This window comes from Balaenoptera ricei, chromosome 4, assembly GCF_028023285.1.
Source record: "Balaenoptera ricei isolate mBalRic1 chromosome 4, mBalRic1.hap2, whole genome shotgun sequence".
In the NCBI taxonomy this organism is placed as follows: Eukaryota; Metazoa; Chordata; class Mammalia; order Artiodactyla; family Balaenopteridae; genus Balaenoptera; species Balaenoptera ricei.
The window spans coordinates 20,994,626-21,011,807 of NC_082642.1; the positions used below are offsets into that span (position 1 = coordinate 20,994,626).

Genomic DNA, 17,182 nt, shown 5'->3' on the forward strand with positions numbered 1-17,182 from the left:
GCTGACATAAATTTAACCATATTAAACATTACATTAAATACGAATATAGGAAAGACTCCAAAAAGTAGAGACTGAGAAAACTAAAGACTGGGTATGAAATGATAATAAGGAATTATTGTTTAATTTTGTTGGCAATGTAAAGCTTAATTATTCTTGCATCTTCATCTGTTAGAGACATAATTAAATATTAGGAGTGAAATGATATACAAAGAACTTGCCTTAAAATGCTACAGAAGACCATTGTTTCGGGGTGCACAGGAGAGGGGATTCACAGCACCTCCTAAACCAGCTCCAGAGACGGGCGCAAGCCGCGGCTGTCAGCGTGGACACCAGAGACAGGTATGAAACGCTAAGGCTGCTGCTGCAGCCAGCAAGAAGCCTGTGTGCAAGTGCAGGTCACTATCGACACCTCCCCTCCCGAGAGCCTGTGCAGGCCGCCACTGCCAGGGTCCTGTGATCCAGGGACAACTTCCCCGGGAGAAGACACGGCACGCTTCAGGCTGTTGCAACATCATGCTGGCCTCTGATGCCTCAGGCTCGCCCCACATTCCGTACCCCTCCCTCCAACTGGCCTGAGTGAGCCAGAGCCCCCTATCAGCTGCTACTTTAACCCAACCCTGTCTGAGCGAAGAACAGATGCCCTCAGGAGACCTACACACAGAGGCAGGGCCAAATCCAAAGCTGAACCCCAGGAGCTGTTCAAACAAAGAAGAGAAAGGGAAATCTCTCCCAGCAGCCTCAGGAGCAGTGGATTAAATCTCCACAGTCAACTTGATGTACCCTGCAACTGTGGAATACCTGAATAGACAACAGATCAGCCCAAGATTCAGGCGGTGGACTTTGGGAGCAATAATATATATATTTTTTTCCTTTTTCTCTTTTTCCGTGTGACTGACAGGGTCTTGGTACTCCAGCCAGGTGTCAGGCCTGTGCCTCTAAGGTTGGAGAGCCGAGTACAGGACATTGGTCCACCAGAGACCTCCCAGCTCCACATAATATCGAACAGCGAAAGCTCTCCCAGAGATGTCCATCTCAACGCTAAGACCTAGCTCCACTCAATGACCAGCAAGCTACAGTGCTGGACTCCCTATGCCAAACAACTAGCAGGACAGAAACACACCTGCACCCATTAGCAGAGAGGCTGCCTAAAATCATAATAGGGTCACAGACACCCCAAAACACACCACCAGAATCGGTCCTGCCCACCACAAAGACAAGATCCAGCCTCATCCACCAGAACACAGGCACTAGTCCTCTCCACCAGGAAACCTACACAACCCACTGAACCAACCTTAGCCACTGGGGGCAGACACAAAACAACGGGAACTACGAACCTGCAGCCTGCGAAAAGGAGACCCCAAACACAGTAAGTTAAGCAAAATGAGAAGACAGAGAAACACACAGCAGATGAAGGAGCAAGGTAAAAACCCACAGACCAAACAAATGAAGAGGAAATAGGCAGTTTACCTGAAAAAGAATTCAGAGAAATGATAGTAAAGATGATCCAAAATCTTGGAAATAGAATGGAAAAATATAAGAAACGTTTAACAAGGACCTAGAAGAACTAAAGAGCAAACAAGCAGTGATGAACAACACAATAAATGAAATTAAAAATTCTCTAGAAGGGCTCAATAGCAGAATAACTGAGGCAGAAGAACGGATAAGTGACCTGGAAGATAAAACGGTGGAAATAACTACTGCAGAGCAGAATAAAGAAAAAAGAATGAAAAGAATTGAGGACAATCTCAGAGACCTGTGGGGCAACATTAAATGTACCAACATTCGAATTATAGGGGTCCCAGAAGAAGAAGAGAAAAAGAAAGGGACTGAGAAAATATTTGAAGAGATTATAGTTGAAAACTTCCCTAATATTGGAAAGGAAATAGTTAATCAAGTCCAGGAAGCACAGAGAGTCCCATACAGGATAAATCCAAGGAGAAACATGCCAAAACACATATTAATCAAACTGTCAAAAATTAAATACAAAGACAAAATATTAAAAGCAGCAAGGGAAAAAACAACAAATAACGTACAAGGGAATCCCCATAAGGTTAACAGCTGATCTTTCAGCAGAAACTCTGCAAGCCAGAAGGGAGTGGCAGGACATATTTAAAGTGATGAAAGGGAAGAACCTACAACCAAATTTACTCTACCCAGCAAGGATCTTACTCAGATTCCACGGAGAAATTAACACCTTTACAGACAAGCAAAAGCTAAGAGAATTCAGCACCACCAAACCAGCTTTACAGCAAATGCTAAAGGAACTCCTCTAGGCAGGAAACACAAGAGAAGGAAAAGACCTACAATAACAAACCCAAAACAATTAAGAAAATGATAATAGGAACATACATATCAATAATTACCTTAAATGTAAATGGATTAAATGCTCCAAACAAAAAACATCGACTGGCTGAATGGATACAAAAACAAGACCCGTATATATGCTGTCTGCAAGAGACCCTCTTCAGACCTAGGGACACATACAGACTGAAAGTGAGGGCATGGAAAAAGATATTCCATGCAAATGGAAAACAGAAGAAAGCTGGAGTAGCAATTCTCATACCAGACAAAATAGACTTAAAATAAAGACTCTTACAAGAGACAAAGAAGGACACTACATACATTGATCAAGGGATCAATCCATGAAGAAGATATAACAATTGTAAATATTTATGCACCCAACATAGGAGCACCTCAATACATAAGGCAAATGCTCACAGCCATAAAAGGGGAAATCGACAGTAACACAAGCATAGCAGGGGACTTTAACACCCCACTTTCACCAATGGACAGATTATCCAAAATGAAAATAAGTAAGGAAACACAAGCTTTAAGTGATACATTAAACAAGATGGACGGGGGCTTCCCTGGTGGCGCAGTGGTTGAGAATCCGCCTGCTAATGCAGGGGACACGGGTTCAAGCCCTGCTCCGGGAAGATCCCACGTGCCGCGGAGCAGCTAGGCCCGTGAGCCACAATTACTGAGCCTGCGCGTCTGGAGCCTGTGCTCCGCAACAAGAGAGGCCACGATAGTGAGAGGCCCGCGCACCGCGATGAAGAGTGGCCCCCGCTTGTCGCAACTAGAGAAAGCCCTCGCACAGAAACAAAGACCCAACACAACCAAAAATAAATAAATAAATAAAATTAAAAAAACAAGATGGACTTAATTGATATTTATAGGACATTCCATCCAAAAACAACAGAATACACTTTCTGCTCAAGTGCTCATGGAACATTCTCCAGGATAGATTATATCTTGGGTCACAAATCAAGCCTTGGTAAATTTAAGAAAGTTGAAATCGTATCAAGTATCTTTTCCGACCACAATGCTATGAGCCTAGATATCAATTACAGGAAAAAATCTGTAAAAAATACAAATACATGGAGGCTACAAAATACACTACTTAATAACGAAGAGATCACTGAAGAAATCAAAAAGGAAATTAAAAAATACCTAGAAACAAATGACAATGAAAACACGACGACCCAAAACCTATGGGTTGCAGCAAAAGCAGTTCTAAGAGGGAAGTTTATAGCTATACAAGCCTACCTCAAGAAACAAGAAAAATCTCAAGTAAACAATCTAACCTTACACCGAAAGCATTTAAAGGAAGAAGAACAAAAAAACCCAAAGTTAGCAGAAGGAAAGAAATCATAAGGATCAGATCAGAAATGAATGAAAAAGAAATGAAGGAAGCAATAGCAAAGATCAATAAAACTAAAAGCTGGTTCTTTGAGAAGATAAACAAAATTGATAAAGCATTAGCCAGACTCATCAAGAATAAAAGGGAGAAGACTGAAATCAATAGAATTAGAAATGAAAAAGGAGAAGTAACAACTGACACTGCAGAAATACAAAGGATCATGAGAGATTACTACAGGCAACTATATGCCAATAAAATGGATAACCTGGAAGAAATGGACAAAGGCTTAGGAAAGCACAACCTTCTGAGACTGAACCAGGAAGAAATAGAAAATATAAACAGACCAGTCACAAGCACTGAAATTGAAACTGTGATTAAAAATCTTCCAGCAAACAAAAGCCCAGGACCAGATGGCTTCACAGGCAAATTCTATCAAACATCTGGAGAAGAGCTAACACCTATCCTTCTCAAACTCTTCCAAAATATAGCAGAGGGAGGAACACTCCCAAACTCATTCTCCGAGGCCACCATCACCCAGATACCAAAACCAGACAAAGATGTCACAAAGAAAGAAAACTACAAGCCAATATCACTGATAAACATAAGATGCAAAAATCCTCAACAAATACTAGCAAACAGAATCCAACAGCACATTAAAAGGATCATACACCATGATCAAGTGGGGTTTTTCCCAGCAATGCAAGGATTCTTCAATATATGCAAATCAATGTGATACACCATATTAACAAAGTGAAAGATAAAAACCATGTGATCATCTCAGTAGATGCAGGAAAAGCTTTTGACAAAATTCAACACCCATTTATGATAAAAAAAACCCAGAAAGTAGGCATAGAGAGAACTTACCTCAACATAATAAAGGCCATATATGACAAACCCGCAGCCAACATCGTTCTCAATGGTGAAACACTGAAACCATTTCCACTAAGATGAGGAACAAGACAAGGTTGCCCACTCTCACCACTATTATTCAACATAGTTTTGGAAGTTTTAACCACAGCAATCAGAGAAGAAAAAGAAATAAAATGAATCCAAATCGGAAAATAACAAGTAAAGCTGTCACTGTTTGCAGATGACATGATACTATACATAGAGAATCCTAAAGACGCTACCAGAAAACTACTAGAGCTAATCAGTGAATTTGGTAAAGTAGCAGGATACAAAACTAATGCACAGAAATCCCTTGCATTCCTATACAGCAATGATGAAAAATCTGAAAGAGAATTTAAGGAAACACTCCCCATTTACCACTGCAACAAAAAGAATAAAATACCTAGGAATAAACCTACCTAAGGAGACAAAAGACCTGTATGCAGAAAACTATAAGACACTGATGATAGAAATTTAAGATGATACAAACAGATGGAGAGATATACCATGTTCTTGGATTGGAAGAATCTACATTGTGAAAATGACTATACTACCCAAAGCAATCTACAGATTCAGTGCAATTCCTATCAAACTACCAATGGCATTTTTCACAGAACTAGAACCAAAAATTTCACAATGTGTATGGAAACACAGAAGACCCCGAATAACCAAAGCAATCTTCAGAAAGAAAAACGGAGCTGGAATCATCAGGCTCCCGGACTTCAGACTATACTACAAAGTTACAGAAATCAAGGCAGTATGGTACTGGCACAAAAACAGAAATATAGATCAGTGGAACAGGATAGAAAGCCCAGAGATAAACCCATGCACATATGGTCACTTTATTTTTGGTAAACTAGGAAAGAATATACAATGGAGAAAAGACAGCCTCTTCAGTAAGTGGTGCTGAGAAAACTGGACAGCTACATGTAAAAGAATGAAATTAGAACACTTCCTAACACCATACACAAAAATAAACTCAAAATAGATTAAAGACCTAAGTGTAAGGCCAGACACTATAAAACTCTTAGAGGAAAACATAGGCAGAACACTCTATGACATAAATCACAGGAAGATCGTTTTTGACCCACCTCCTAGAGAAATGGAAATAAAAACAAAAATAAACAAATGGGACCTAATGAAACTTAAAAGCCATTGCACAACAAAGGAAACCATAAACAAGACGAAAGGACAACCCTCAGAATGGGAGAAAATATTTGCAAATGAAGCAACTGACAAAGGATTAATCTCCAAAATATACCAGCAGCTCATGCAGCTCAATATCAAAAAAACAAACAACCCAATCCAAAAATGGGCAGAAGATCTAATAGACTTCTCTCCAAAAAAGATATACAGATTGCCAACAAACATATGAAAGGATGCTCAACATCACTAACCATTAGAGAAGTGCAAATCAAAACTACAATGAGGTGTCACCTCACACTGGTCAGAATTGCCATCAGCAGAAAATCTACAAACAATAAATGCTGGAGACGGTGTGGAGAAAAGGGAATGCTCTTGCACTGTTGCTGGGAATGTAAATTGATACAGCCACTATGGAGAACAGTCTGGAGGTTCCTTAAAAAAATAAAAATAGAACTACCATATGACCAAGCAATGCCACTACTGGGCATATACCCTGAGAAAACCATAACTCAAAAAGAGTCATGTACCAAAATATTCATTGCAGCTCTATTTACAATAGCCAGGACATGGAAGCAACCTAAGTGTCCATCGACAGATGATTGGATAAAGAAGATGTGGCACATACATTCAATGGAATATTACTCAGCCATAAAAAGAAACGAAATTGAGTTATTTGTAGTGAGGTGGATGGACCTAGAGTCTGTCATACAGAGTGAAGTAAGTCAGAAAGAGAAAAACAAATACCGTATGCTAACACATATACATGGAATCTAAAAAAAAAAAATGGTCATGAAGAACGTAAGGGTAAGACAGGAATAAAGACGCAGACCTACTAGAGAATGGACTTGAGGACACGGCGAGGGGGAAGGGTAAGCTGGGAGGAAGTGAGAGGGTGGCCTTGACATATATACACTACCAAGTGTAGAATAGATAGCTAGTGGGAAGCAGCCGCATAGCACAGGGAGATCAGCTCTGTGCTTTGTGACCACCTAGAGGGGTGGAATAGGGAGGGTGGGAGGGAGGAGATATGGGGATATAGGTATATGTATAGCTGACTCACTTTGTTATAAAGCAGAAACTAACACACCATTGTAAAGCAATTATACTCCAATAAAGACGTTTAAAATTTAAAAATGCTACAGAAGAAAAAAAAAACTTTAGGGAAATTGATGATACAATAATGACAAAATGAGTGTTTTTGAAATTTTCCAAAATAAAAGTTTTAAGAATATGTAATGTCCTAATTTTGAATGACAGCCCCTTCAGGCTGATTTCTTATTGTTTTGACATGTCATCATTTTTTGAGTGCTTTCTTTCAGAGCAAAATGTCCCAGGCTCACTTTCTACCTTTATTGCTTATGTTAGTTATCTATTCCTACGTATAAGAAATTACAGTAGTTGCCCCTTACCCATGTTTTCTCTTCCCACATTTTGTTACCAGTCAGCTATGATCCAAAAATATTAAATGGAAAATTCCAAAAGTAATCTATTGATAAGTTTGAAGTTGCATGCTGTTATGAGAAGCATGATGAAATCTCATGCCATCCAGCTTTGTCCCTCTCCATCCTGCCCGGGGCATTGAATCATACCATTGTCCAGTGTATCCCACCAGTTAGTCACTTAGTGGTTGTTGTAAGTCATCAGATTGACTGTCACAGTATTGCAGTGTTTGTGTTCAAGTAACCCTTATTTTACTTAATAATCGCCTGAATGCCCAAGAGTAGTGATGTTGGCAATTTGGATATGTCAAAGAGAAGCCGTAAGTTCTTCCTTTAAGTGAATAGGTGAAAGTTCTAGACTTAACAAGGAAAGAAAAAAATCATATGCTGAGTTTGCTAAGATCTTCGTTAAGAATAGATTTCTATCTGAAATTGTGAGGAAGGAAAAAGAAATTCCTATTAGTTTTGCTGTCACACCTCAAACTGCAAAAGTGATAGCCACAGTGCTTGATGAGTTCTTACTTAAGATGGAAAAGGTGTTAAATTTATACAGGATATTTAGAGAGAGAGAGACCACATTCACATAACTGTTATTACAGTATATTGTTATAATTGTCCTATTTTATTAGTTATTTTTGTTAATCTCTTACTTGCCTAATTTATCAATTAAACTTTATCATAGGCATGTTTGTATCAGCAAAAAACATAGTATATAGAGGGTTCGGAATGATCCGCAGTTTCAGACATCTGCTGCGGGTCTTGGAATGTATCCCACATGGATTGAGGGGGACTACCATACTTCAAAACTTAGAGGCTTAAAGCAATAAGTATTCATGGTCTCATATAGTTTCTGTGGGTCAGAAATTTGTGAGTGGCTTAGCTGTTCATTTGGTTTAGATTCTCTCATAGGGTTGCAATTAAGATGTTAGCCAGGGCTTTAACCTCTGAAGTCTTGATAGTAAATTTACTTCTTCCATAACATTCACATGGTTCATTCACATGGTTGGCAAGTTAGTGTTGATTGTTGGTAAGAGGCCTTAGATCCTTACCATGTTGACCTCTCAGTAGGACTGTTTCAAGGCTGCCAGCCTCCCCCAGAATGAATGGTCCAAAAGAGAGTAAGGTGGACACTTGTGTGTGTTTTATGACCTCAAGAGTCATACAATATAATTCCCGCAATATTCCTTAGATTACACGTCAGCCTTATTCATTTTCAGAAGAGATTCTATTAAGGGCATGAATACCAGGAGACAGTGGTCAACTGGGAGTCACCCTGTAGGCTGATACTACATTACCCTAGCACAGGAATCTCCCACGAGCCCTTGTTCCTTTTGATATAGAGTAATATGTAAAGATCACAATCTTGTTACTAGGGATACTCATTGTCAATTGGTTATCATTGCTGCTAGGCACCATTCATACACAGAGCTAAGAAATATATGTATTTCTCTATATATACACATATGTTTAAATCATGCATTCATATTGATATTTCTGACTTAAATTTAGCATAACAGGGTTTTTACCTCTTTGCTTTTATGTTTTCCATTTTTATTTTTTGGAAATATATAAAAAATTTACATAGTTAAAAAGTCAAAACCATGTAAAAATATAATATATATTTAGAGAAGTCTTTCTTATATGCCTCCCTCTACACCCCTTTGCTACCAGTAACCATTTTTATTTGATTTTTTTCTATCCTTCCAGTGTTTCATTCTGCAAATATAGATAAATGCATGCACACATACAGATATGTGTATTCTTATTCTCCATTCTCCTCCCTCTCAATCTCCTATCTCCTACAAAGGATAGCATACTTTATATGGTGTTCTGTACCTTACATTTTAATTTAACAGTATATCCTGGGTATTACTCCATAACTTGATTTGGAGATCTTCATTTTCTTATGGCTATATATGATCTATTATGTGGATATAGTATTGAGAGTCTTTTGGGTCAGTCTTTTGCTGGAAATAATGTGCAGCAAATAATATTGTGTCATTTTGTACTTGTACCAGGTGTGTTGGTGGGGTAGATTGGTAAAGTGGGACTGCTAGGGCAAAGGAAAAATGTGTATACAATTTTGTTGAGTATTGGCAAATTCCCCTTCATAGGTATTATGCCATTTTTGCTGTCCCATCGGAGATATTGTGAGGATTAAATGAGTTCATGTGTATAGAGTGCCTGACACGATGACCGTTTAATCAAAATAGCTGTTACCCTAAAGTCAACATCCTTAGACCTTTCCTACATTGTCAAATGAATTTCAAGACTTCTCAATATCCTGCATACATTTCTAGATATATATTTCACTTTACATGTAGCCCCTTTAATTGCTTTGTGCAGAACCAAACATGACACTTGGTGGTAGATCATTCCAAAATGTTATTTCATATGTTTAAGAGGTTGAAAAACAACCTGAAAGAAGAATCAGATAGGAGGCCCTATTACTTCTTTCATACATTCTCAAACATTAGGGTTTACATTTATAAAGTGGCAATTCACATTGGAATGTTTCTGTCCCATAAGACCATTCAACATTATGATGGTAAATTCCTTCAAGATAATAAACTGCAGAATACTTTGGGGTAATAATTATCCTAACTGAGCCTGCATTTTAATATTTTATTTTTGGAACCACCTATAGTTTAGCTAGTTGAACACAGGCTAAGGTGAAGGGCTCTAATCTGTTCAGTGATCAGAGGCTGTACCCCTCTGTCTTGATTATTGCCTAACAGATTTATGGCTTAATTACAAGAACAATCAAATATAAATGAGTCCAGAGACATTGTTAGTATATGCTTTAAAAATAAGTGAAAATTTACTAGCTGCTGATGGTATTAAAAAAGGATTGCTTGCTAAAGTACTTTTAGAATAGTTTATTTAGCCTAGGGGAGATAACTTAATATTTTGAGATTAAAACTGTAGAAAAATTATTTCTCCATTGGTTCCAGTATTTTTATATTCATAACTGGTTTTTTAGAAATGTTTTTGTTTTTATTTAAACAAGTAGTAACATCTAAAATAGGTAGCTATTTAATAAAGTAATAGTAATAAAGTAATTTGAATAAAACTAGATGCATTTATTTTAGTAGTTTGTTAAGCTTTTCTGAAAATTCTGTTATATTATCTGCCAGTGCTTCATCATCTTTGTAACATTCTAGATTTATAAATTAGTACATGACACTCTTATTCTTTGCCCATTTAAATTTATTTCTAGGTGCTAACTGCCAAAGAAAGGAAAACTCAAATTGATGATAGAAACAAATTGACTGAGCATTTTATCATCACACTGCCTATGTTGCTATCAAAGGTACAGTTTCATTTACAGTTTTGTGATAATATGCCACTGAGTTTGCTTATTACACTGTACTATTAAAGTAGTTACTTCGTTTTCTTTGCTTCTCCTTCTAGTATTCTGCAGATGCAGAGAAGGTAGCAAACTTGCTACAAATCCCACAGTATTTTGATCTAGAAATTTATAGCACAGGTAGAATGGAAAAGGTAAGACACTATAAAATTGATATTCTGCTATTATAGTCAGTTTTATTAACTGGATTATTTTATTTTCATGTAATATATAGGCTTATTTGTTATTTGACAGATGCTTTTTTTAATTTTTGTTATTAATCTAAATATCATAGTTTTTCTTTTTTTTCCTCCTCAGCATCTAGATGCTTTACTAAAACAGATTAAATTTGTTGTGGAGAAGCACGTAGAATCAGATGTTCTAGAAGCCTGCAGTAAAACCTATAGCATCTTATGCAGTGAAGAATATACCATCCAGAACAGAGTTGACATAGCTCGAAGCCAACTGATTGATGAGTTTGTAGATCGATTCAATCATTCTGTGGAAGATCTGTTGCAAGAGGTCTGTTTTAAAGTTAATGTGTACATATAATGATTTTGGCTAATAATTTTTCAAGGTAGCTGAGTTTTAAATTGTTTCCATTTTAAAATAAAATCTAGTAGAATTCTCTACTGCTTTCAAAACTTAGCAGCATTATTGCAGTTGTTCATTTTATGAAGATCAGCCTTAGTTACACTTCATTTTTATTTTAAAAACCTGTTTCATAAAAGACAGACTTTTTTTTTTCTCTTTTAAGAAAGGTCTGACTTTTCTTAAGTCATTTTTTCATTTTCTATTCCTGGGACCTAATTTGCATTTTAATATCACTGAACTATTATGATGTGCTAATGAATAGAACATAAAAATTGTGTGCTTATAAAGGATAGCTGCTTACCAGTGGTGTGCCCAAGATAGCAGCAAGCATCTCCAACTGGTTATTTTTATAATTATTTCTGTGATTCCTGCCTCTTGCCCTCTCCTTTCAATCTATGTAAGGCAATCTGGAATTCCCACAGCTTTGTATGTCCTGACGGCCAGGCTGATAGGATTTACTTTTAATCCATGTAATCAGTTTTCCCCTATTTTTCATTTTTAATTTTAACTTTTAATTTTTTTCAACCATTTTTTGATTTTCATTGTGATTTTGAAGTTACAGATGTAACTGACAATCAGTAAAATCTTTGAAGTAACCAATAAAATCTTTAAAGTACCTATCCTTTCACGCAGCAGTTTCAAGGAATTTATCCAAAGGTATTAATCAGAAAATTGTACAAAGTCACGTTTATGACATTGTTTAAAATGCAAAAGTGGTTATTTCTGGGTGTTGGGCTTATGGGTGTTTTTTACTTTTTGTTTTTTTGCTTATTTGTATTTTCTCATTTATCAACAGTGAATATATACTATTTATATAATAAAAAAGAATTTTTCTTTAGGCAGTAAGTATTAATAGACTTTCATGTGAATTTGAGGATGAGTAAATTTATGGTATTAAGGTACTGTCTGCTCTTTTTTTTATAGGGAGAAGAAGCTGATGATGATGATATTTACAATGTTCTTTCTACATTAAAGCGGTTAACCTCTTTCCACAAGTATGTCATTTTATTTAAAGTGGATTTAATGAATAACCTATATTAGTCAACATAAAACAAACTGATTGTAATGTTTAACATCCATGTAACAATGGGAAATTTTAGAGAAATACTGAGATGTTGTGATATTTTCTTTTTATTATTCAGATTTCCTCCAGATAAATATGAGTTTTTATTATAATTTGATTACTTAAGGAGTAAGATTTATCATTCAGTATAATGAATGTACACTGTACACTGTAGAAGTTTAAGATAATCAGTATAATTAACAAATTATATGGGCTTATTCTGCAGCTAGAGTTTTTATAGGTATAATTTTCAGTTGATAGCTCTTAGAAATCATACTAAATAAAAATCACAGCTTTGGAGAAAGCCACAAAATTGTTTCTATAAGCTTTTTTTCCTGAATTGTTCTTGTTTGTCTAGTTTGTTTATTATTGTGTTCATACTATGTAGAAGAACTGTTAGATTTGAATAAGGAAAAAAGGCTCAGATCAGTGAAATAGGTGTCATTTTCAAATTGTAATTTGCATATTCCTTGTAATGAAACATGCTTATCTTCTCCATAGAGAAAGGAAAATAAAGAACTTTGTTGTGAAAAAGAATGTTTAGGTGTAGCCCTTACTTTAATGAATACTTCAGATTTCAAAAGCAGTGTCTAAAATCTAAGCCTTTTCTGTATACACAAGTACATTTTTGGAATTCCATGGAGAAACAAACTCTTATTTGAAAAAATATTTTGACATCTGAAAATAAAAGTTGACAACCGGTGTCAAAACTCCTATTTAAGAAAATATTTTGACGTTTGAAAATAAAAGTTGACAGTCAGTAATCATACTATTTTTAGTAGCAGAGCTCATGAGAATTTACACTGTCAGTGTTATCTCATTCAGAAGTCCTCAGCACATGTAAATAGCTACACTAAAGTTTTTGAACTGTGCCATATTTCCTTTACCCTGACTTTGTCTTTATTTATCTCCATCTCGTGAATACAAATCTCTTTTTCAAAAATACGCATGTATTTATACTTTGAAATTCTGAATGAATTTGTTTAAATGTGCTTTAAAACATACTAGAAAGAAAGAAATGGTAACCTTCACTTTAACATATGAAGTTTTATTGTTATTAATTTCTTTTAATGAATTCCTACTATCAGCTTCCACTCTGTCTTTCTCTACCCGTCTCCCTCTTCTCTTCTCCCCCTCTCATTCTCCACTTCCTTCTTTTTTTCTTTCTCTCTTTCTTTGTTTTTTTCTCCCTCTCCCTCTCCCTCTTTCTCTTTTTCTAAGTTTGGGGACTTGAACATTTCCTTATGGAACTTTTACAATTCTACTAGAAAATGAAGTTACTTTATTCTTCCCCCATTGAAACTGAGCTCAACAAATTTAAACCTTCCTCCACTCTAGAATAAAGTTAATGCATTTTTGTTTATTTTAGCGCTCATGATCTCACAAAATGGGATCTGTTTGGTAATTGCTACAGATTATTGAAGACTGGAATTGAACATGGAGCTATGCCAGAACAGGTAGGAGTTTATTGATATTCTTCCTGTGTCATTTTAGAAAGTTTTTCTGATATCGTGTAGTATTATCAAAAGCCTTTCATGGAACATAGTTGATAATTCTTAAACGCAGCCACTTCCTTTGAGAATTATTGCCATAGTAATTCAGTGTTACAGATAGATATATTATATCTTCAGATTTGAGCAGAAAAAAATAGAAAAAGTTTGCTATAATGTAGCAAAAGTTTAATATTTAATTTTGACATAAACATTATTACTCTTTTAGGGAAAATACCATTACTTACTATAGTAGCAATTTCAAAACTTCATCAGTTTAATATAATGAAAATTTCTGATCATGGCTGTATTTCAGGCACTGTTCTAGGTAATGATAATAGTAAGCCTTAGATATGGCTTAGTTTTTGTGGTGAATCATATTTACATAAGTTTGGAGGCCTTTAGCAGATTTTAGACTTTTTTGCATTCATACGTAAGTTGGAGTGAAAAGGGCAGGAATTCAACAAACTTTCTCCAGTCTGGAAGAGACTTGGAATAGTCAACTTAATTATCATACAGAGAATTAAGAATTTAATACTTCTGTATGAGAATTAACTTGTTAATTACTAATTAACAATTATAATTATTGCTAATTAACAGTAACAATCTGTTATTAAGAATTAAGGGTTATTTTATACATTGCAGACATTCATGTAGACCAGAACACCAACCCCATAAGTTAGGTTATAAGGTGGTGTTTAGGTGTGAGCTCATCCATTCCTGTTTTGGTAATATGGGATGCTTAGATGACACTTCATTGTACTAAAGTAATCAATAGATATAACAAAATTATACTTTCATGTTAAAAGTTCATCATAGAAACAATGCTTTATTATTGCTATGATTAACTCTTAAATTGCCTTAATTCATGTCTTTGAGCTCTACTTTATAGCCACTCTTAATAACAAATGTCCCTGATGATGTTACGTGTTTTATTATAGCTTGTGGGAAAATGCTGAAAATTTGACCCCTTGTTTTTCTTCATTTATTGTTTACTCTTCAGCTTTGATCCTCTTTTCATCTCAAACTTTTCAGTAGCCTAAATGCAATTCACTGATACTCTAAGCTGTGCTTCAGAGTTGAAAGGGAATGATAGAGTTAAGATAATCTTTTTTTTTGGTTTTCACATTTTCCTCAAGAAGAGAATAAGAATAGCACTTCTCTGTTTTATCTGGAGATTATAACTATATCTAAATTTATTTTTAATTCTCCATACCATCATTTATTGTCTTAGACCTGACTTGTTACAGTCTCACAATGTTTTTCTCTGATTATGTTGGTTTTCTGTTATTTATTTTTTTATTTTTTATTTATTTATTTATTTATTTTATTTTGACTGCATATGCATTATCTACCCAATTTTGTTTAAATTTCTTTGAGTAAGAGAGCATTTATGTGACATTTGCTTTAACTTTGTTAACTTCTTAGACACATATTCTTTACTTGAAACATGTGTATGAAGTTTGAGTACATCACTACTAGATTGTACACTTATTTATTTTAGCAATCAGAAATTATTTAGCATTTAGCACCTCTTAGAAACATCTCTTTAGATACCCAGTACTGAGAATCCAAAACCTGTATTCAGCCGTTTCTTCATAGGACCATGCAAGCTCACTTTTTTAAATTCCAACTCTGTTCCTTTTAATTAGAATCCAAGAAAATACTCTTTTAGAGCAAGGATATCAAAGAACTGTCAAAATGTTTGCTGTTTGTTAACCCTCAGTTATGCTTAACATTTTGAAGATACCTTAAAACTTTCTAGATCTTTTGGGGGAGCTGTATTGTCCTTATATGCTTGACTGTTTGTTTTCCATGGTAACCATTTCAACTAGAAGTTTCACAGTCCCACCCTTCAGGATTAACTGAATTCTTTTTCCTTCCTCTTTCTGTGATCTACCTTTTCTCATGTCAGTGCTATTTTAACTATTATAGTAGAATAGGTAAAACCAAAGTTTAAAAAATTTAGCTATTCTTAAAATACGTTTTTTAAAATTGAATTATAGAAAAGTTATAATCGAAAAATCAGCTCTCTTATTTCCTTCAATTCATCAATTGTCAATAATTTTTCCCATTTGTACTCTTACATGCTTGCGCACCTCTCTCTCGCTCGCTCTCCCTCTCGCTCTTCCTCCGCATATAATATTAATATGCATGTGTACAATAAATATTAATAATATTTTTATAGCAGTTTTTCTCCAGCCCAGGATCCAAGCCATAATAGCACATTGTATTTCTTTTTTTTAAGAAAAATATTTTTAATAAATTTATTTATTTATTTTTGGCTGTTTTTGGTCTTCGTTGCTGCGCATGGGCTTTCTCAAGTTGGCGGCGAGCGGGGCCTGCTCTTCGTTGAGGTGCACAGGCTTCTCGCTGCGGTAGCTTCTCTTGTTGCGGAGCACAGGCTCTAGGCGCGTGGGCTTCAGTAGTTGTGGTGCATGGGCTCTAGTAGTTGTGGCGCTTGGGCTCAGTAGTTGTGGCTTATGGGCTCTAGAGCACAGGCTCAGTAGTTGTGGCACACTGGCTTAGTTGCTCCATGGCATGTGGGATCTTCCCAACCAGGGCTCGAACCCATGTCCCCTGCATTGGCAGGTGGATTCTTAACCACTGCGCCACCAGGGAAGTCCCACATTGCATTTTTGTAATGTCTTTTTTTTGTTCTCCTTTAATCTGAATGGTTTTTCAGGCTTTGCCTTTCATGACATTGACATTTTGAAGAGTACAGACCAGTTATTTTATAGAATGTTCTCTATTTACTTTTGTCTGATCTACACATTTAGATTGAGATTATGCATTCGTGGCAGGAATGCTACATAAATGATATTCTGTTTTCAGTGAATCACATCAGGAAGCACATGATGGCAGTTTGTTCAGTATTGGTGATAATTAATTTTGATCACTTTAGTAAGTGAGGTCTGCTAAGTATCTCTGGTGTAGAGTTACCATTTTCTTTTTAGATGAATAAGTAATCTGTGGGAATATTCTTTAAGACTATGTAAATAATCCTGTTTCTTATCAAACTTTGACATAATAATTTGAGCATTCTTTTGTGATTTTGCCTGGCTCGTTTATTATTATGATAGTCACAAAATGCTAACTTAAGTGGTGTTTTTCTAACTCTGTCTTTTATTTTATATTTATTTATTGGCCCTCTGCTATAAGGAAGAACTTTCCCTTCTCCCTTTGGTTATTTATGTATTTATTCATTCGTTTACCTTTTTAAATTTTAAATTTATTTTTTAAAATTTAGTATCAGTATGGACTCATGGATTTTTGTTTTATTCCTATTCTGTTCATCGGGTTAAAACAGTACTATTGTTATTCATTTTGGTGCTGAAATTGTTGCAGATTTAGCCAGAGGGAATTTCTTTCCAGCCTGCTCCTATGTGCTTTAAATATTTTTTTGAGCACTTCCATACTTTCTGGCACAAGAATATGTTCCAGGGTCTGTTTATGCCTACCCCTATGCTAATGAATTCTTAACCTATGGAAAATATAAAACTTACTGCAGTTCCTTAACACAATAGTCATTAGTTTGTAAAGAACCCACATTTCAGAATTTATTGTAGT

At 35.6% G+C, this 17,182-nt stretch overlaps 1 protein-coding gene across 3 annotated transcripts in view; it reads left to right on the plus strand.

Annotated features, from left to right (window-relative positions):
• STAG1 (STAG1 cohesin complex component) overlaps positions 1 to 17,182 on the plus strand; it is a 433,060-nt gene that overhangs the window by 370,653 nt on the left and 45,225 nt on the right. For all 3 annotated transcript variants that reach the window (XM_059920266.1, XM_059920267.1, XM_059920268.1), the window contains 5 exons: positions 10,337 to 10,429; positions 10,531 to 10,620; positions 10,784 to 10,987; positions 11,984 to 12,054; positions 13,492 to 13,579. In XM_059920266.1, coding sequence (XP_059776249.1) covers positions 10,337 to 10,429; positions 10,531 to 10,620; positions 10,784 to 10,987; positions 11,984 to 12,054; positions 13,492 to 13,579 — 546 coding nt within the window. The remainder of the gene's footprint in view (positions 1 to 10,336; positions 10,430 to 10,530; positions 10,621 to 10,783; positions 10,988 to 11,983; positions 12,055 to 13,491; positions 13,580 to 17,182) is intronic.